The sequence below is a fragment of the Xiphophorus hellerii genome, chromosome 21, assembly GCF_003331165.1.
Source record: "Xiphophorus hellerii strain 12219 chromosome 21, Xiphophorus_hellerii-4.1, whole genome shotgun sequence".
Taxonomy (NCBI): domain Eukaryota; kingdom Metazoa; phylum Chordata; class Actinopteri; order Cyprinodontiformes; family Poeciliidae; genus Xiphophorus; species Xiphophorus hellerii.
Window position 1 is genome coordinate 17,256,565 of NC_045692.1, and position 21,334 is coordinate 17,277,898.

General features: G+C 35.2%; 1 protein-coding gene across 1 annotated transcript; it reads left to right on the forward strand.

The window, feature by feature from the left end:
• The first annotated feature begins 2,066 nt into the window (after window positions 1–2,066).
• LOC116711878 (structural maintenance of chromosomes flexible hinge domain-containing protein 1-like) lies at window positions 2,067–21,262 on the forward strand. Its single transcript, XM_032551465.1, has 47 exons — window positions 2,067–2,389; window positions 3,320–3,395; window positions 3,476–3,631; window positions 3,730–3,812; window positions 4,151–4,284; window positions 4,405–4,519; window positions 4,812–4,931; window positions 5,016–5,179; window positions 5,254–5,347; window positions 5,439–5,646; window positions 5,721–5,844; window positions 6,716–6,893; window positions 6,986–7,189; window positions 7,276–7,389; window positions 8,241–8,350; window positions 8,531–8,613; window positions 8,740–8,850; window positions 9,246–9,320; window positions 9,423–9,539; window positions 9,626–9,767; window positions 9,854–9,956; window positions 10,249–10,321; window positions 10,555–10,694; window positions 10,778–10,903; window positions 10,983–11,207; window positions 11,307–11,452; window positions 12,442–12,527; window positions 12,614–12,732; window positions 13,295–13,456; window positions 13,824–13,952; window positions 14,071–14,147; window positions 14,899–15,056; window positions 15,146–15,255; window positions 15,341–15,402; window positions 15,641–15,728; window positions 16,378–16,509; window positions 16,662–16,817; window positions 16,896–17,022; window positions 17,693–17,812; window positions 18,027–18,112; window positions 18,209–18,328; window positions 18,399–18,580; window positions 19,238–19,362; window positions 19,559–19,629; window positions 19,711–19,879; window positions 20,297–20,452; window positions 20,527–21,262. The coding sequence occupies exons 1-47, from the start codon at window positions 2,291–2,293 to the stop codon at window positions 20,649–20,651; spliced, it is 5,880 nt and encodes a 1,959-aa protein (XP_032407356.1). The 5' UTR covers window positions 2,067–2,290; the 3' UTR covers window positions 20,652–21,262.
• Window positions 21,263–21,334: the final 72 nt, after the last annotated feature.

Here is a 21,334-nt window from a genome sequence, read left to right on the forward strand (position 1 = left end):
CTGGATAATTTTTTTTCTTTTTGTGTAAAAGAGAGAGGTCTGTGAAAGTGAAAAATAGCTGTCAGTGTTGATTTCTCAAAAACTGAACAGCAGAGGATCCTGGATGACGAGTCGGGTTTAGACGTGTGCGCTGAAGAAACAAAACATTTAAGACAAGTTTTCAAACTGCTGGTAGTTGCTCCTAATTATTATTTGAGGAAACTGCTGATATAAAAACCAACACAAAATTAAATACAGTAGAAATATTGACATGTGAGCACTTCCCAAATAAATGGGATTTTGAGTGGGTGAACTAGATTTTCGTGAACTGATTGCATGTACAGCATTTGTTTCAGATTTTTAAAATTTTCACATTTAAATAGTTTTTTTTCCATCACTGGTTGGATTACCTTTTATTTAATCTAAAGTCTTGGCATTTGAAAAAAAAATCTGAACAAGAGGAGAAAAAGAAATCAAGTTTAACTTAAAAGATGACAAAATATTCCAAACTTTTGCTTTGTTTTAACAGATCCCACAACGTCTGGAGATTACCAATGCCAAAATATCCCTTAAGAAAGTGCCATTTAAAGTTATTTCTTGCTTGGGCAGCAGGTACAAATCCATTAGTAGTATCCATTATTAGTATCAGATCAGAAATTGATTTTTATGGCACAGAATACAGTTATATTTCAGGAAAAAAAAACCACAAGACAACTTACAAATATTCTTATTCCAACCAACATCATTTTCAATGTTTAATGTACACAGCATTGTTTTTAATATATTTCTAGGTACCAAACTATGACAAGTTGTGAATACACTTTGATGACTAAAGCACAAGGCAAGAAACAATCCCAAGGTGTTTTTAGCCCAGCAGCCTCGGTGTACAGTCTAAATGCATTCACACTGTAGTAAAAATGACATTGCCTTTGTAGTAATCAATGCACATTAAAGTTAGCAAGAAGTCAGTTAGTGAGGAAACATTTTAGTGTTGAAGTTTAAAGAAGCGGTTACATGTTTCACAGTCATCTGAAATCATCTCGGTGGTTTCCAGGCAGCCAACAATTGGCTCTAATAAGCTAAAGTACCTCACTTATGGAAGTTGGTCCACATGGGAGGGCGAGCTCACAAAGATGTAGTGTTTTTATTTTTACCGCAAAAATGTACAAATGGCAGGAGAGAATGGGCCCCATTTCAACTGCCAAGAGATGAAATGTCCACTGATACTCCAAGATGGGATAAAAAATGATAAATCGGTGTAATGCTAACCTTACGTTACACTCAAAAAACAGCCCAATGCCACATCAGTTACTTTAAGACCACATTCAGGTGACGATCATTTATGAAGAAAAGAAATTAAATACTTTCATCCTCTTCTGTCCCCTGCTAATAAAGATTAGAATAATTTTTTAAAATGAAACAGCTATGAAAATTCAACTTGTATAAAATCTGAAGCTTGGCCAAAAAGGTGATCAAACGTCCCATGTTTCTTTAACGCGACATGATAGGAGCAGACACTTCAGCCATGCGGGGCATGCTGCCAATCACGATTCCACACCCTTGATAGCAGATACTCCACCCCTGACGTAAAATCCGAGCCAAAGATTTATAGCAAGTAAAAAAAAAGTGCTTGAATGTGTAAAGAAAGATCAGAAATGAAAGATAAATCTGAAACAAACAGAAAAGTTGTTAAAATATAAAGATACAAGAAAAACCATAGATTTGGGCCATTGCTGTATTATTAACAAAAGGGAAAAGCTTGCAACCAAGTAAGATGCAAAATGGGAAGTGATCAATTTTGTCAGACAAGTAAGAATTTTTCTTGTTTTCAAGTTTGTCATTTCCTTGTACTAAACATGCTTCCCACTGATATCTAACCAGCTGTGATCTCCTTCCTCTATCTTGTATGAGCCAAAGTCATTGCAGTCAGCTAAAGCTCCATGTTATTACGAAGCACAGAAAAGACTTGAAACCTACAGACAGCAGAAAGAAGAGCTCTCTGCACATCCCAGGTGGGTGTCTCTCAATTACAGTAGGTGTTTCTATGTTTAGTGGGTGGATTCTAACAGCAGGACTTTATTAACAACAATCTCTGAATCAGGAAATGGGCATTTCTTAATGGAGATACTACATGCTCGAAGCCAGATAGAAAATAGTTTAATCTCCACCGGGATTTGATCAATAATATGCTTTGGAACAGAGTAGAGAATAAATAAGTTTTTATGTTTTCTTCAACTTTGCATTAAGGCCAATCTCTAAACATCACACAGTTTTACCGCTCTTGCAGTCTCAATGCAGTAAGGAAGACAAGATGATCCAAGTGAACGACTGCCGCTGTGAAAAGATCATCAAGAAAACTTTGAAAACCAGCTGTTTGGACTTCAAAGGCTTTTTTCAAGTTGTTCAAAAGGTAATAATAGTAATAATTATTTTGGGAGGAGCCATTTGCTAAAATATGAATGCAATTGAAAATCTCTTGAGGGGAATTGAAAGACTGACTTGGCACTTCTACTTACACTAGAATCATTTTGGTGTGAAATTACTATTTAACAGTTAAAGGAGCTTTTAATTCATTGTTTTAAGATCTGAACTCAGTATTTTTACGTTTTTTTTTTTTTTTAAGAGAAATCGTTGATGCATGCAGATACTTGCCTTGGCGCCATTCTAGTAATTCAGGTCATGACAAGCTTGAACTGTGGCGTTTTTAGACAAACTCACAGTAAAGACATATAAAGTTTAAGTGTCACACTGTGTTTTCACCTTTTTCACCTTTTTAGAATATGGGTTTAAAAAAAGCTCTAACACTTTTAAACTTATATTTTATAAGTACTGTTGTCAACTTTAAAAGAGTGATATTTGTTTTAATGCTAAATGTCAGCACTAAAATATTATAAGTATACACTTAGGGTAGCATTTTATAATAAATGCACATCAACAGTGAGAAAAGGAACAGAAAAAAGTCCATAAATTCATTATTTATGATTTTTAGAATAATGAATTAGCATTTTAGAATCCTAATTATCTCACTGTCAAGGTGTACCTACAATGAAAATTACAGACCTCTCCATTCTTTATAAAATTGAAAACTTAAAATTTGCTGTGTATTTATATGCTCCACATATAACTCATAAGTTAATATAAAAATTGCATGAATTACACAAAGTATTCTCCATGCATTTAAATAATAAAAGCAGGACTTTCTATCATGTTCCTGTTCCCTGAGTGAGCACCACTGACCTCAACCCAAATAAATGGCCAGGAGTTTTCATCCCACATCAGCGTCTGTTCTCCAAAATTCTTTAACTGGATCTTATATCTTTTTTTTTTTTTGTCCCAACAGGAATTTTCTGTCCCTTCAAATGATTCATTTGTGTTGACCACAACTGACAGAATAATAGTGGATGCTGATAAATTTGGTAAGTAAACCTGTTCAAGTTTATGAAATGGAGGAAGACACTAATTAGAACATGGAATATTATTCTTTCACTCATTTCAGAAAAACTGAAAGATGGCACAACCCTCTATCTGCTGCGAAAAATGGACCAAGTCCTGCCAGCTTCAATCGAGGAAGAGATCAATTTTGTTCCTCACTACAACACACTGATTGAAAGTGGGACAAATGAGTACTTTATTGAGGGCCAGAAATCACTGCGTGGGTATTGATGTAGTCAAAGAGGTGCTCATAATTTGGGAACAGAAAATTCAGCTTATAACCTTAACCATTTAGTGGCTGTGTCTTTTTTTTTTCAGCCTGCGCTCTTGCTGAGCTGGTGGACAATGCTCTTTCAGCCACAGCAAAAAACACTGAAGTCAAGAGTATAGAGATAAGGCTGGTTGGTTCTGCTTTTGACTTTTAGAATTTTACTATTATTTTAGGGTGCTAGATTAAAGCAGCGTCATGATTTTAAGCATTTATTTGCAAAAATCTGGAATATTATGTATCAATTTTCCTTCCACCGCACAATTATGAATTACTTTGTAGCCCCATCTAAAATCCCAACATGACACCCAGTAGTGTGTGGTTATATTGAGACAAAATGTGTACATGTTTTGTATGAATGAAAACTTGCTAGGCACAATAAGTTGTGTATTAACCAAAGTAGAAACCCCTGAATTCTGTTTTAATAATTCTGCATAACTTGTAGGGTTTTTTCCTTTCCTTTCTGGACAGATTTTCAACAAAACATTTGGGAAACCTGCTGTCATTGTCTTGGATAATGGGTGTGGGATGACCTTCAAGCAGCTCAATAACTGGGCCATTTACAGACTCTCTAAGTTCACAAGGGAAAACGGCACATTTGAAAGGTTGTATTTTTTGTTGTTGTTTTGAAAAACCTTCTTAAAAAATAAGCTTTTCATTAATCTGTTTAAGAACCCTGATATATTACTCATGTTTTACTTCATCTCATTTATGGTGGAATTTAGTGAAGGAGAGGGATATGTTCATCCTGATCATGTACCTCGCAGTCTCAACAGTGACATTTCCTTTTTTGGAGTTGGAGGAAAACGAGCGGTTTTCCACATGGGGAATGCTGTCAGAGTAAGTCCATTAGCATTTTAAAGTCATTTCAGGTGAGGAGTTGGGGAAATCCCTTCCATTTTTATATATTGAAACATACAAATGCATGTGAGGAAATACACCTTCCAAATAAATTACAAGCTAGAAAGATTGTTGTATTAAATTTCCATTAAAAGAATTACAGATGTGGAAGTAACAATTATTTTGTTGTAGATTTTTATATAAAATGAATTGGAGTGAAAAGTTCAGGTTTTTTTATTCAGAAAAATACACATGTCTAAGAAAAGAAGTATACATGTTTTACAATTAACAGATGATCAGCAGACCTACAGGCTCTCCAGATGTTCATGAGCTGGTTCTATCAAAGGACGAATTCCAGAAAAAGGAGCAGAACAACGAGGACGTTTACAGAAGCAAAATTCTACACAGGATGGTGAGAGCTTTTACTTTTTCAAATTAAAAAAAATTTACTCTGGAAATGTTGAGGTGAACAGGACAACTTCTCCTTCTGTGGCAGCCTGGTGACTTCTCACACATAACTGATGATGAGCAATTTCTTCATACCATCATCGCTGAAGAAACTGGGAAAAAGAGCTTCACTGTGGTTGTGATCACAGGAATCTTTCAGGAGCACATCGATTACCTGAAAAATAACTTTAAGGAGTGGACCAGAGAGCTAGCGTGAGTTTACTCATCCACCTGATGAAAAGGTGGGTGAGTAATAGTCATAATCTTTCTTTTTTTATGGGTTTCAGTCACATTTATCATTACTACATTCATGGGGTCAATGGAAACTGCAAAACAGACATCTCTCAAAAATCAGACAACCTCCCAAGAATTGACATTCTTGTAAGTTTGATCACAGTAATTCTTACCTGGTTTGACAACTTCTGTATGTCTTTAAAACATTTTAATGTTCCATTTTCTTTAAATTCATCAGGTGACTTTGTGTGCTTCCAAAAACCCACAAAAGATTAATCTCAGACAAGTGAAAGACGACATGCAGACTCTATTCATAAATGCAGCCAAAGACACATTTGAGTTCAGGGCCACCACTCCAGACAACGGTATTGTGGAGGGTGTCCTTCGATATCATCCGTTCCTCTATGACAGGGAGACCTACCCTGAAGATCCATATGTCAATCAAGGTATCCACATGTAACATGGTCGATAATTCACTTGAGGAAAACACATCTCAAGAGGATATTGTTTTTTGTTTTAGCGCCTGGTGAGGATGATGATAATAATGAAAGGGAGTCTGGAGACACAGGTCAGGCAAGAGGAAGGAGGGACATTTTTGAGTGTTTCTGGAATGGACGGCTCATCCCTTACACCACCATTCCTGGGTGAGTTTTTATTTGTTATGGGAATGATTTTCATTTTTCATACTATGTTTCTAAATAATTTCCACACTGGGGTATATACAGCAGTTTATTGACTTGTGGCTAAAAGGGTTTTGATATTTGATTAACGTCATGACAACAGCTTCAGCAGAACAAAATGGATCACTTTACTTTGGTTCGGAATAAAAAATAAAATAAAATCATTCATAAAAACTAAACATGATCTTTAAAAAATTAGGAACAAATCATAAATGGACACCACAATAAGGACTTAGCATAATTAAATGACCATAATCTAATTCGGATTCAGGAAAGTTTAGGGTTTGCAAATGTTACAGGTTAAAGTTTTGCAGAAAATGAATTTGCAGTTTTCTTGGTTGTATTAAATAATCCTTTTATATAAATAATTAGTAAAAATGTTAAATTTATGTTTATCAGTCTATAGCAAATACATGTTATCGGGATACAATACCATTACATTTTAAATATTTCTCACTGAGATATATATCTATTTGAGATATAAATCAATCCACATTAGAGAACATATTATCTAAACACTGAAGAAAAATCCCAATGATCAAGAATGAAAATGTTAATTGAGCTTGATAGGTAAAATTATTCCATGGTAACACTGCAAGAATATATGCATTTTTTAATGACATATTTAATGAATTAATAGTCTACTTAACAGATTGTTTACACTTTTTATTCAGTATTTATTTATTTCATGGTACATTTATTTAATAATCTAGTGATTTATTTATTCATTTAATTTTGTCACTTCTAACCCTCCATATTTGGGGATAAATGTATCAAGTTATTATTCTGTTTTGTTTTTTTATAATTGTGTTTTGATTTTATTTTTGTGTTCCAGATTTGGCTGGTGCCAAAAGAAAGGCTCAAGATTACCAGCGGAGTGCTATAGCCGCTTTTCTGGGGTGCTTTTCACTGATGGCAAATTTCGCGTCAGTGCAACCAAGCTGAAATTCATGGAACTGGAGAAGCAGTTGGAGAAACCGGACACACATTTCACCCCCGCTTGTCCTATTCAGGCAACCATCTGCATTATTGTCATACTATTTCATAGCAGAAACATATTTTTACCATTCATTCAAGTGAACGATTGTTTCTGAATGTTTCACAGAAATCCCCAAGAAGAGGGGACATTCAGAAACAGTTTACACAGTGGCTTCAAAACTGTCACGAGACGCTCGACAAACAGGTGAAGTTTATTGACTACAAAGAAACTGTGACACGACCAGAAGTGGAGACCAAGAAAAAGCAACATCCCTGGGCAGTTTTCTCCTCTATCGAGCAACATGGCAGAAGATACAATGCAGGGGACATTGTAAGTGCTTCCTAAATTTCATAGAATAGTAATGTAAAGAATAGACTCATTTATGTTCTTCATTGTAACATTTTTTTTCCATGCAGGTAAAGTTTCAGAAGGCACCACAAAATATTTATGGTACAGTGTTAAAATTCTTTCTGTATGGAGAGCATAAAGGAGACGTGTTTGCCACAGGCGGAGAAGTGGAAATCAAACGTGTAAGGAAATAATCAACTCTTTTTATGAGACTTACTGACTGAAGTACACAGATGCACCCATCATGGATAGATATTTCGATTCAATATGTTTATTTATGGGGTTTAAATAAGCAAATGTCACGCTGAGCACATTGCAAGACAAACAGATAACATTATGTAAAGAAACATATTTTTTTATCAATCCAGTCAGTCAAACAGATAAAATGCAGTCAAATTCATTTTACTGAAACTTTCCTTTCTAAGAAAACCATGCTGATAGAGGGGGCATTCATTTACTTTATTGCAATCCATCCTCCTGACAGCAGTTGGCATACTTCCTATCAACAAGAAAAACCTCCAACATGATCTTGTTCAGTATGAGTGGCCATTTGTTAAGACCAGGGGAAAACAGAGCAGATAAAAACAAAGAAGCAGTAGTCCACAAGTACTGAAATGTAACTTCTATTGAGAGAAAAACCAAAGAGAGCAGAAGAAGTAACATAATAATAACATAATGCGAGTGAGCGTGTGAGAGAGAATTGTCTTTTCACCTTATATTTTGTGGCATCCTTCATATCCTAATAGTTTGCCAAAATATTTTCCATTCCTTCTTCCACAGCTGGTTTAACTAAGTCAGTTGATTCAACGTATTTTTCTGAAAGGATCTAAATTCAGGGGTTTGGAGTACATTCTACAGATAAATTTGGTCTGATTAGTAAAATTATTTTCAATTTAATTTATGTGTATATGGAATAGTCCTCAACATGAACCTCAGCACAAAGAGAAATAATTCAGACAGTTTTGCAAATCGGTTTTGTAACTTGCTTGAACTTATTTTCAAGATGTTAACGTTTTAAAAATCTAATTTATAGGAGCCTGAAGGACTTTATGAAGAGATCACCAAGGTCATACCCATTGCTAAGATCGACAGGACTGCCACAGATGAAAGCATCAAAAAACACATTGAGAATGAAAGGAAGAAGTAAGGCAAAAACTAGAGCAAATTTTACTTTTCCAAAGTGGATTCTTTTTTGTATGGAATTTATTTTATTGAAACAAAAATGTATTTATGTTATTTCTTTATACTTTTTCTTGTCTTAATAGGGTGCAGCCTTCCCAAGTTCACAAAATTCTTCCTTAAAAAATCATTTCTTTTTTCCAGGCTCCCAGATTGCCTAAAAGTTGAATGGCCAGAGGACAATGACTTGCTTGAAAATGCTGTCTTGCCTGCTGGCACGCCAATAGGTAAAATGTTGTGGTATCCGCATGCATGTTTTTTTTTTCCCGCAACATATTAAACAGAAAACATAATTTTTAATTTGTCCTAAAAAGTCATGTATATTCATCTTCATTTGTGAAACTTCTTCTCAGGACCTATTAAAGTTGAAATTCTAAACAGTGATGGAGATTCCATTTCATCAAGGATTCAGACAGGGACCCACGTGATACAGCTGAATGTTTCACTCAAGGTGGTGTTTAATGGTAGGACTATGTGAATTTATAATAGAAAATAATATTCCATTTCACTACATTTGACGCTAAATCAGTTCCTTTATTAAAACAAAGTTTTCTATGCTGTAGAGTTTTAAAGACAAAAAGCAATGACACTGCTGAGCCTTTAACTTTCCCTTAGCTCAGCTTGAATATCTTCAGTTTGTAAGTTCGGTTTTATACTTCTCTCTATGAAAGTGGGAACCCAAGTAATTTGAGTTAAGCCCTACCGGAGTGAGGGAGTAAGAGAAGGAGAGATGAGAGGAAAGGGAGAGAGGGATGGAGAAAAGTTTTGTGGGAAAAAAAATTGTGAGAAGTGTGGTTATGTTAAGCATTTTCTCTGTATCTTATTCAGAGAATAAACCATTGTTTGTTTTTATGCACAGGTGCTACAGAAGACGAGGTTCTTTTTCTTACTGCCCCCTATATCACTAAGAAAGGACATTTTTTCACAACAATTGGTTTGTTTGGTTTTTCAGTTTTATATTATTGATAACACAAGACACCAATTTTTATTAATTTTTTTTTACTCAAAGATTACTAATGACTCCTATGCTCTGCAGGAAACTTGCGCAGTTTGGGGAAGTACACACTGACTCTAAATGCTGTGTTAAATGACATTACCACAGTCTACGGTGGCAGAGAGCTTCCAAGATACAAGCAAGAGTTTAGAGTCAAAGGTAAAATTAATTTGTACTGCTAATTTATAAGAGACTAACTTTTGGTTTCCTTCAGATTTACATCTAAGTCATTTTTGTCCCTTTAGAGGGAATCGCAGAGAGCTTTTCTATTGGAGAGTTTAGTTCCTCTTTACGTGTGGGAGTGCCATTTGACATTCCTCTGCACATGAAAGACTGTTATGACCATCCAACAATACCTCCCAATTACAAACCTACTCTTCAAAGCAGGTGGGTCATTAATCAGTATTTTGTTTATTAGTGCATTCAGTATTTATTTTTTTATTCTGTCACTTTGTCATCACTTCATCCTTTAGCGGTCTGGAACTGAGTTATGAGACGACAACTTACAGTGCGGTCTTGTTAACCATCCGAGGTGTCAAAGTCAAGGGAAAAGTCCCAAACTCTGCCTCAGTCAAGGTAATTAGCTTGTTGGGTGGACCTCACTGCAATAAATTATCACACCCCAACACAGTGACGGTTCAAAAGGTTACAGAGAAAGAAAGGAATGTAATATCAGATGAGAAACAAGGAAAGTTACAAATGTGACTTTTTTTGAACTGACATCACTCCTGCAGTATTTACAATATTATCGCCATTGCATGTTTGTCTAATGTTGTGCATCCCAAGAAGACATAATCTGATGTGTTTAAAACAATTGTCTCAGTTGTGTATTTTTTGGTAAAGTAATAATATTATATATTTTCTTCAGATTTATGACCTGAAAGTGACATTGCCTGGGCTTAAACATGATACGCAGACTGTGAAAATCCCTCTTCATCCTGGTAAGACTGCTTTTGCTAATAATTCATAGTCTCCCTGCATTACTTCACCTTCTTTAGTCTTGCTACACTGTTTGTGTCCTTAGATAAAAAGATCTTGCTCCATAAATAAAGGAAACAGTAATTCTCAGAAACACATAATTCCCACAGAGATTTCTGTTTGCACTCCCTCTACAGTGCTTTATCTTTTCTGTCAAAGAATGAATCAATGGTTCAATTGAATATTAAAATTTTAGGAAATCCCCATTCACTTTTTGTGAAGTCAAAAACAAACCCAGTGGAAGTGGAGAATGGAAACCCGGTGAGTTTTAAGATTGAAGTCCATGATGAGGCTGGGAACATCACTTGCATCCCCAGACTGAAAGTTCAGTGCCAGGTATGGACATATTCTGACAACCATAAAGGTTACAGAAATTCTTCAGCTTTAGATTTATGTTTGCTGTTTGTCTTGCTTTTCAGATTCCTGGGTTCCCTTTGGTGTTGAAAGACTGCAGCGCAGGAAAAGCTGAGCTTGTGACAAAGCCTGTAAAGCAAAAAATTATCAATGGAGAGCAGCAAAAACTTAAAGCTAGATTTGAAATACCTGTAAGTTAAGGAGACAAATATTCCAGCAGTACACTCTCAGTTTCAGAGTATTTTCATCTTTTTCTCTGCTTCCTGTTAGAGTCAGAAGCAGGTTGCACCAGAGACTAGAGAGCTGATTGTTATGCCCAGCAAGCAGATCTCGCGGATGGAGCTTTTCTCCCAGGGCGAGGAAGAGCTGGTGTTGAAGAACAATGAAATGATAACGTGGAGAGCCGGAGCAGTGCTGAAAAAGTTGTTTTATAAGCTGTATGATGAGGCTGGAAGAGAGTTCCCAATCACTCCTGAAATTGCCTCCAATATTCAGGTGTGTTAATAGATTGCTTATATTGTTATTCTTAAGGCCACTTCTTTTTTGTGTCTTTCTGTGCTCTATTGTTGAATCTATGCTTTCTGTCTGTTTAAGGTCACATGGGGAACAGATTTTAATCAGAAAGATCTGATAAATGGCAGGCTACCAGATCTACAGATTCCCACCCATGTGGATGAAGAACACTTCTACCAGGTCTCCTACCAGGAAAAGAAAAATGTGTCTTTCTGCTTCAAAATTGTGTAAGCTCAACTCTATGGTTGTGATGTTGTTTCTGAAAGAACTTCCAGGCTTTTACGAACTATATTGAGGAGAATGTAAGTTGATATTGTTCCTGCTAAGTGTATGTATATTTTAGAGAGTATTTTGGGGATGTTAAAGGAGGCGTATTATGCAAAATTCATATTTTGCACATTTTTGTACCTCCATTTGGGTCTCTACTGCTTCTACAAACAGTTCCAGTGCTTTAAAACCTCACCCAGCTTGTTTTTGGCAATAAGTTCATGGTTTTTGGTGTCTGGAAAAGGAGCCATTTCAAAAACCTCTTAATCAGAAAGCAAAGCCCCTCACATAACAACTCCAGCCAAGCACCACCTTGCTCTACAATGGATGCTGGAAAAAACAAGTGCTTTGTTGTTGACTTACCATCCAGAAACCATTTTCTGTAATGTTGTTGGTTGTGCTGGAGGCTCTTCTCCTGCTAATTGTGCATCTGTTTGCAGCCATTTTCACGTCCAAATGTAAATTTTGAGTTTGGGGCCTTGGCCAGCAGCAGCTCATTTTAATTTAAAATGACAAAAGTCCCTAAAACTCCTCATTCTGAAAGAGCTCAAAATATGTAGAACTGACCAGACTAAATTTCATTATTTAAGAATGACTTTGTGCAAAAAATATAACTAACATGTTTTGTATAGTCTATGGACCTATCCTAATGTTCTCAAAGATTGTGTTTCCAACTTAGTTTTATTGAGCCTAAATTTATTTTTTATGATCAAGTTGTGAAGACCTGCTGAGGCATGTGTACATTCCTATTAAATCAGAATCACAATTCCATTGCCAATTGGTGCATTCTCTTAATACTGAGAGTGTAATTAGCAGAGTATTCTTATAGTAGGTATTTGTTGCATTTATCAATTGGATGTGAGTACTTTGTACTTTTAAAATAGTCCAGCTTTTCCCCTAAATTTATGTTAGATTTTTTTCAAATCTACATACTTATTTTGTTTTATAGACCTTGTCCTGATGAACCAGCAGAGCTAAAGGCAACTCTGCCTCAAAGCATTCTGAAACTTGGTGAAACCTTATCTGGAGACATCAGTAAGCTTAAACCTAATCATTTAAAAAAATTAGATTTACAAAAATCTTCACTTTTTGTGACTTTATTTCTTTCTCCTTTCACACAGAGTTGGAACTTGTGGACCAGTATTTTAATGTAACCAAGAAGTTGACCTCCACCTGTGGGAAATCCTTTTCTGCAGAAGCCGAAGGTCTTGACAAATCAAGTATTGACTTCAAATGGAAAGTAAGAACACAGATACTTGAATTAAAATTCAAACCAGGGTTTTACAAAATTAAAGTAAACATACGGCCTTAATGGTACAATCAGAATCAGAACGAATTTTTTAAATACTTGAGATCATTTTTGTGGTGGAGAACCAAACTGAGCCCCACAACATGACCCTACCACTATCATGCTTGGCATAGTGTTCTTAGTGTTATATGTTTCTTAGATTGCTCTCTCTCTCTTTATTTAATTTGTCCCTTAGTTATGTGTTTTTGTTCTGTATGGCTGCATGGATGTCCTTATGGTTTAGCTACAATAAAATAGAAGGAAGCAGTTCACAAAGAGAACCAGATCAGATCAAAACACCAAGCCAGGTGGTTATAAAAATCACATAGACTAGTCCTGGGTGTTAACAGGACTATTTTTGATAAAGGATTTCCTCTCAATTATTCAATCAACTGTTATAATGATGAATTTAAACAGATAAAGTATGTAATTTTTTTCTGAAATAACTGTCCTCAATTAATGTGTTAATATTTTCTGTAAATGTGACGTTAATAAAGCCCCTCACTGTTTTTAGGAGAGCTGCAGTTGTGTTGTGGCGATAGGAGTCCGTTTCGACTCAGGGTCTCCTGGACCCAGAGTGATTTGCTTCCGCTACAAAGATTATAAGAAAAATGTTGTCCTTGAAGTGACAGCAGGAGTTCCTTCCCAAATTAAACTGGTCAGCAGACTGGAGAAGGTAAAGAATTAGAAAATAATGGTTAATAGTTTTTTTGTTTGCTTTGAAAAAAATCTTCTCTTTTGATGTTGACTGAACATGAGTGTAGTGAATTTCTGTCTGTTGCAGAAAACATTGAGATGTGCTTTGGTGTGTGAAACTCCTTACTCTCCATCCAACTTTAACTAACCACCTAGATTTTATGTTATAGCAGAACATCATCACATTTCTTTGTGTTGGTCCTACAATAAACTAGTGTCTGTCCAGGGTATGCCAAGACTTTCACCTGTTTACGGCTTAGATAAACAGCCTCCACCACAAGATTTTAAACAGAAAATGAGCAGCTACCACAAACGTATAACTATTTTGTTGTTTTTGTGTCACTTAGCCCTTGCAGGTTTTGAATGGTCATGATATTCCCACACCATTCCTTCTCCAGCTGTGTGATGAGTGGGGGAATCCTTCTCCAGACAAGAACATGCATGTTGAGATAAAACCTTCTCCTGTGACACTAAAAGTTAGTTTGAAAAGATGTTCTTAAAGACATTAAGCTACCTGCAGTAGCATAAACTGAAAATCCATAAATAGAGCGCTCTGCTGTTTTTAATCAATGTAATAAAATCTGTTTGTATCAGTTGACAACAGAGGTTTTACCTCCCGTGGACACAGAAGAGAAGACCTGTATCAAAGTTAATTGTGTAGAAGGATCAATGTAAGTCTTATAAACACATCTTATACCACATTTGTTAACTTGTTTCAAATGCAGAAAAATCTAAACTTGTAGTATTTTCAAATCCTACTGGACTTTATAAATAGCAGATATGTTATATTAAGCTTGTCTCAGTACAAATATGGTATTCTAAATGATAAAGCTCTAACATTTAAACTAAACATTCAGTAACTGCTGAATAAACTGAAATAAAAACTAGACTTTAATTTGAAATTCTGGCCTTTTTAAGTCAAGAAAATGATTCTGCTACTTTTATGTCGCTACTGGTTTCTTGTCATAATGTGTACATGCTTGCTTCCTCCTAGTGAGTTTTTGAATGATTTAGAAATGTATTGTATGTCTCTCCTTGCAGACAAAACCTGATCTTACTATTACTGCAAGTGTTAACGTTTGAAATTATTCACAAAACAGTTTCTGTGCTGCTGTCATTTCCAGAACCCCTGTCGTAAACTCTCAATGGGTTTTTTATAGTTTGAGGTGAAGGTGGAATTAAATGGAAACTTAGACAATTGGATTTGATGTATTAAATCCAGTTTCCACTTGCAAACCCAGCTTTGATTACAAGCTGTGTCCATAATGAGCTCCTTGTCTTTAATAAAGACTGGTCATAACTTAATGTCTTCAATCTAAATATGTCAGATTATTTCATTAAAGTTTTCCCACACCTTTGAATTTGAATAGAATCACTGTTCATCACAAGTCCAACTGTTTTTACTTTTTTTTTGTCCACTAGAGGGTGTTATGCGCTGGAGTTTAAAGGTTACATAAATGGTAAATCCATTGCTGGTCCATCAGTGAACCTCACTCTCCTCCCTGATCCCAACAAACCTGTTAGACTCTCAGTGGACTTTGACAAAAATGCCAAGTTTTTTGCTGGAGGCAAATTTCCAGGTTTGTATTTCTAAGTCCTTGGCAATCTCTTTTTTTATTTGTTATTTTAACAGTGCAGGAAATTTAGGTGAGCTGTGTATATGTTTCAGTTTTCTCAGTGACAGTGATTTCTGAAGAAGGGAGTCCGATGACAGCTTTTAAACGTGCAGATCTGTCCATGTTGCTATGGGAGGGACCACCATCAATGCGTCCTACAATGGTAAACGACTAGATATCATCAAAAGAGACTGTTCTCAGTGTGTCTAATATTAATTTAATATTGCTCTTCTTTCGCCCTCATGCAGGTCACTGATCTAAAATACAAAACACCTGTTGAAAATGAGAGGAAGGACTGTTATGAATTCAGGTGATGTACTTTACACATAATTTGTTTTTGACCTATGTTTTAATTGGTTTTCTTTCTTAATTGCCAAATTTGACAGTTGATACCTCTTATGTATTTACAATAAATTTGAAACTAGGACATGATTTCAAAACAGGCAGTTTTCAGTATCAAGTAAGCTAAATAGTGAACCTAAAGTGTAAAAGAAATATCACAAAACTGTTCTATAAAGTGAGAAAATTGCATTTGTATTTTTCTACAGAGAAGAAGAAATCCCAACGTGTGTTGGGGAGTACACTGTAGAGTTTTCTCTACAAACCAACAAAACAGATGATCATCTTAGCTGTCAGGTTGGTTTGAACTTAATCAACAGTTTAAAGTCAAAAAGCATAAATAGTTTGTCATCACATGCCTTAATCATTTTTATTGTGTTTGTTCGTGTATTTAAAGGGTTAGTTCAGGCTTTTTGTGGTTTTATGACATTATCTGTAATAATAAGCCTTTTGAAAATTTAAAGCATCCAGCAGTGCTAAAGATAGCCTGTTCTTAAGCTTTACAAATCTGACATTTGTTATAGAATCTCAATTGGGTGATCTGACAAATCAGTTAATGAGGCAGAGACACAGGAAATGTTTGATTCAAGGAAACACCTAATGTAACCATTCTGCTGAAATCATTAATATCACTAGTCCCACTAATATGACCATTTTCAGTTCGAATTGATTTAAATTGTAAAAGTCAATCAAAGCCCATTATGTACATCTTACTTAGTGTTAGCTTCCATAACCCCAATTAATTTCGGTTTTAGCAATTTCACAAGGAAATGACATTGATCTAATACAGATGAAGGAACACCAGAAATCTGAACTAACCCTTTAATACGTTCAAGGCATGATCTGATCGCTCAAGGTTCACTTTAATAAATTTATTTTCAATTACATGTTTTAAAACTTCAGTTCAAATCCTTGGCTGACCTCTGGATTGTTTTCTGTCTCATAGATCAGTGTAACAGTTGTGGCCAACGAACCCATCAAACTAGAACCCGACTATCAACAACAAACTCCAGTTGTTTTCTACTGTACAGACATTGCCAATCGAATCTTGGTTGAAAACATGACTTTGAAGATAACAGTGAGCTCAAGTACTCTTATGGCTTCAGATTTACTTGTTGCACTTCACAACTTTGAATTTCTAACTCTCTTTAAAGCTGTATTTGTAATTTGCAACTGACAAATTGACAGCTGTGAGTTTGTTTGATTTTTTTATTTTATTTTTTTCTCCAGGATCAGTTTGGAAATTCAGCCGGGCAGAACCTGAATGGAACTGTGTTCATCTCAATAAAGTGTCCTGAAGAAGAAAGAAACAGAAGCCTCCCTCTGTTTGATGGAAAAACTAACACCATTTCAATTAAGCTAAAAGAAGGAAGTGCCCTCATCAATGTGAGTAATATATGCTGGACAAATCATTTTTATAAGGTTGTTGTCATTATAAAAAGCTGCATATCATCTCATCCTTAGAGTTTAGCGATCATGGAGAACAGTCCTGGTGACAATGGAAGCAGATATATTCTCCACTTCAAGCCAGAAGTGACAAATCCTCCCACATCTCTGAGTCCCTTTGAACTGCCCTTCCACTTTTACAACGGTACATTGTACAAACTGGCTTGTCTAAAACTGGTACATTCCTAACAATTTCTCATAATGTTATATAATAGTTATATGTAGTAGATTATTAGCTTGCAAATAGTAATAAAGCTTGCTCTTATTTGTATAAAGAAACTAGATGCAAATAATTTCCACTTATCCAATCAAGGAAAAATTATTGGATAGGTTTAATAAATGTATTTTTTAAATAAAAAGGCTGGTCAAATTAAAAGTTCAACACATTTAAGGTTATGACTAATCATTTCAAAAGCTTTTTTAATTCTTTCTAAAACAGTCAAATAAGATCATTTATATTGGAAGGGCTTTGACATTCACATATATGTTTTGACAAGTGTCTTTTGAAAAAGCACTTGTTAAGATCACAAAAATGTTTATAATATCCAGCCACCAAAATTATGCCCCTGATCCACGTTGATGATGAAACGGTTTCCACTATGAACTTTATCAGGTAATCACAGTTATAGTTTCTTGAGATGAGAAATTCAAAACAAATACTCAGCTGGATTTAAAATGAAACCTGCTTTACTGCTCTAGACGTATAATGAAGTATTTCAATGCTCTTTTTTTTTTTTTTTTTTTTTTACAAAAAACTACTTTTGGTGTGTATATTCTTTGTCCTGAAGAAATTTGCCTTTCTGTTGATCTTTCAGATGCTGAGAACCAACAAAAAAAAATTCAACTGATGAAGAAGAAGGATGAACTGACTGAGGCTATTAAAAAATGCAATAAAAACTTTGATACAATTAGTAAAAAAAAGGATTTTCTTAAAAGTAAGTGATATTTGTAGTTTACTGTTTCACTATGTGGGCTACATGCTGAGCGTTGTTGCTTTGCCAGAAGGAGGTTCTGGTTTCAGATCTCGGCTTGGGATTGATTCTTAATTTTCTGAACTAAATTGTTGTCAGCATTCCTCCCAGCCCCATTTATCACTTTTGTTTCCAGCTTCTGTGTAGTTTACAGCTTAAGATACTCTTCTCACTCTAGAAAATGTCGAAGTCTCAACAAGGAAAGAAGTTTCTCTCAGAAATGAGCTGAATGAAAGAGGCATAAAAACAGAACACCGATTATCAGTACGTTTTGGAGAACTTTTACTTTTATTTTTCTCTTTAGGTTGCAGTCATTTATTATTTTTGAGGTGGCATTCATGTATTTTTTAACTTTTTCAGATTGAAGATAGTAAAAAATGCCTAGAGCAGAAGAAATCTGAAGTGCAAAGAATAGAGAAAACGCCAAGAAGAACCTTTTCCGTTCATAGAGAATTCAGCAGGCCTGACGTTCTTGGAATGGTGACGAGAACTTTCAAAGCAGTATTCTTTTATAGGTCCCTTTTTTCAGGCTTTGTCTTGCTGATTGCAGGTTGGTGAACTGGCCTTTGTTGCTGATGAAAATGTTGCAAGGGTCATCTCCTGGCTCCTGCAGGGAGACATGGACTGTGTCATCACCACAACGACAGCAGCAGCTCAGAAACTCTATGAAGACACACAGGGCAATCAGCAGGTCATGGCCCTTGATAGTATTCTTGTGCAACAGCAAGACAGGTAGAACAATATTATGCAAAAAAATAAATAAATAAATAAATAAAATTTAATTTCTTGGAATAAACATTTTTGATTCATTGTAAGAGTTACATTTTGAGTCTTTTTAAAAGTTTTAGTAATATTTTACTATAATTATTTTTCCTGTGTGTTTACTGAATCATGTATATTCCTGTGAAGACAAACAGGGTATACATTAGCATCGCTTTTGCTCTATTGCCACAAGGGGGAGACAAAGTCTGGAAAAAATACCAGTCTCTGCAGACTGACATGCAACATTGTTGACAACTTTTATTAGTGGAACCAACAATGAAGCTGTTTTGATTAATAAAACACTGTATACATATTGTGACGAGCATCTGCTGCCTATTGTGGACAAAGTTGTTTTCTGATCTGCAATTATATTTGATCAAATAATATTGACAACAGAGCTTCAAATCAGTTACAGCAAAAATAATTTTTAGTTGATTTCTGGGAAAATCATGACCTGACCTGAAATGACTGGTTAAATCAAATCTAGAAATGTTTCTAAAATTGTTAAAGAGTCATCTTCTTGTGCCTTTGTTTTGCAAAGTTGGCAATGAGGACCCATTATGCAATATTGCAAATTTATAATTTCTTCTTTTGGATTTCATTTTTATGATCTACCATGTCTTATAGACCCCTGCCACACATACAAAACCGTCAAGAACTTTTTAAACCTTCTGGAAACCCAACCTTTGCCAGGAAACACCTGATTTATCGTGACAAACAGCTGAGTTGTGATCGCAATAATCTGATAACAGGTGATTACTTTCTTCCTGATTCAAGTTTCTAGTGTTTATGACCTCTGATGTTTTTTTTCAGTTTTTTCAACTTTGAGATTTTGCCCAGGTATCTCTGTTTGTTGTTTGTGTATTTTCCACATTACTCTCTCACTCCAGTAGGGTTTTGGGTAAACTGTCACATATCTGAAAGCTTTCCTCTTGTTTTCTTTGTCAGTGTTTAAGAACCTCCTTGGTGACACGATTGTGATGGATGACTTATTTTCCGCCACCAACTACAGAAAGGCAGTGAGTGATTTCAGCTGACAGGATTCTGCCATGTTAACCAGCAGGAGGTTGTTTAGCAGATAAATGCATTGTCTTTTGCAGCTTGTGGACAAGCGTATACAGTGTCCCACCATATTGACCCGAACAGGGGAAAGAGTCAGTAACAAGGGCAAATTTGGAGGTGCACAGAATAGAGCGCCATCGATTGACAAGCTGAAAGTCTTTGGAGCTCCTCTACCAGACAGTTACGAAGAACTGAAGAAACAAATAGGTGACTCTTTCAGTCTCATGTTACAGCATTTTTATTCATCCTGTTGTCAAAATATTGTTTGGTTAAATGTAATATTTATTATTGTCATTAATTAATCAGTAAGGAACCTATTTGTCAATAGGTTCATCTTGTTTCTTCCATAGGACTTAGGAATAGCAGCTGCCAGGTGTTAATGCAGTCATTAATCCGACAATAGACTTCTCTGCATAAAATCTGGAGTTAAGCAGGACGTCACAGCTGAAATTGGCCCAAAACTGTGTCATAGATAGGAAATAGATAGATTTCTAGTAGCAAATCTAGAATAAAATGGCAGACAATGATGAGAATCAGGATTCTGCACTGGTTATATTAAGATACAGATCTTCAAATGTATTTGTGCATAGAACACTTGTTTATTCATTTTTTTCTTCATGGTAGATGTGCTTCATCGGTACTGTGCAGCAGTGGAAGAAATAGAAAAAGCAGAAAAGGATCTTAATCACCATTGCCCAAAATGGGTGGATGAAATGCTCCAGGCAAAAATACAGATGAATGCGATGGATGAGGAACTAGAAAAGATTAACAAACAACTTGGTATGTCTTCCATTTGCTTTATTTATCTTGTTTTGGAATTAATTTAAAATAGCAGGTTTCTGTTTTCTCTAAAGCATCAGTGCCAGTGAGAGGAGGAAAACGTGCTTCTGGAAACTCTGAGGAGTCACCTAGCATCGCTTCAAAACGTCAAAGAAAGAGATCCATGGATGAGCCAGGATCATTTTCTGAAATGAACTAAAGTTTAACTTTGAATTTTAGTAAAAAGCATTTTTTTTCCATCATACTGATGAGTTCTTAACTCCCTCCTTTTTCATGTTGTGATTTTAAAAAAAGTCAAAAATGATCACTGAATCAGCTTAAAGAGGTATCTGCTTATACTAGTGTTTGGACTTGTTTTGATGTAGGAGACACTGATACATATTTATTTTTCTGTGCCACCTGTTAAAAGTCCTTGATAGCTCATCTCTGTTCCTTTTTTATCTCTGAAATGTCAAGATTGGCAGCCAATTTTTCTTTTGTTTTATTGTCTTATGTATGTTAATGGGGCAATATTATGTAACATCTACTTTTTTATATGTTTTTTATATGTTATTTCCTCATCAAAGAAATTGTAAATTACAAAGTCAAATTTATTTTAAGTCATATTTGATATATGTATCAGTTTTATAACAACTTATGTCAACATGTTGAATGTGCTGTGGACAATGTATGCCTGGAAAATACAAAATCGTGCCTCTTTAAATTTTAAATAATATATTTTTTTAGTTCTTTAATAATTTAAAATACAATTTCAATACATCGGACACGACACGTTTCATGTGTTGATTTGAAAGATAATATTTAACTTAATCTCTGCCATGCCTACTTCTTGAAGGTCATTAATTATAATTCCTAAGCCTAAATTTAATTTTTCTTGTGAAA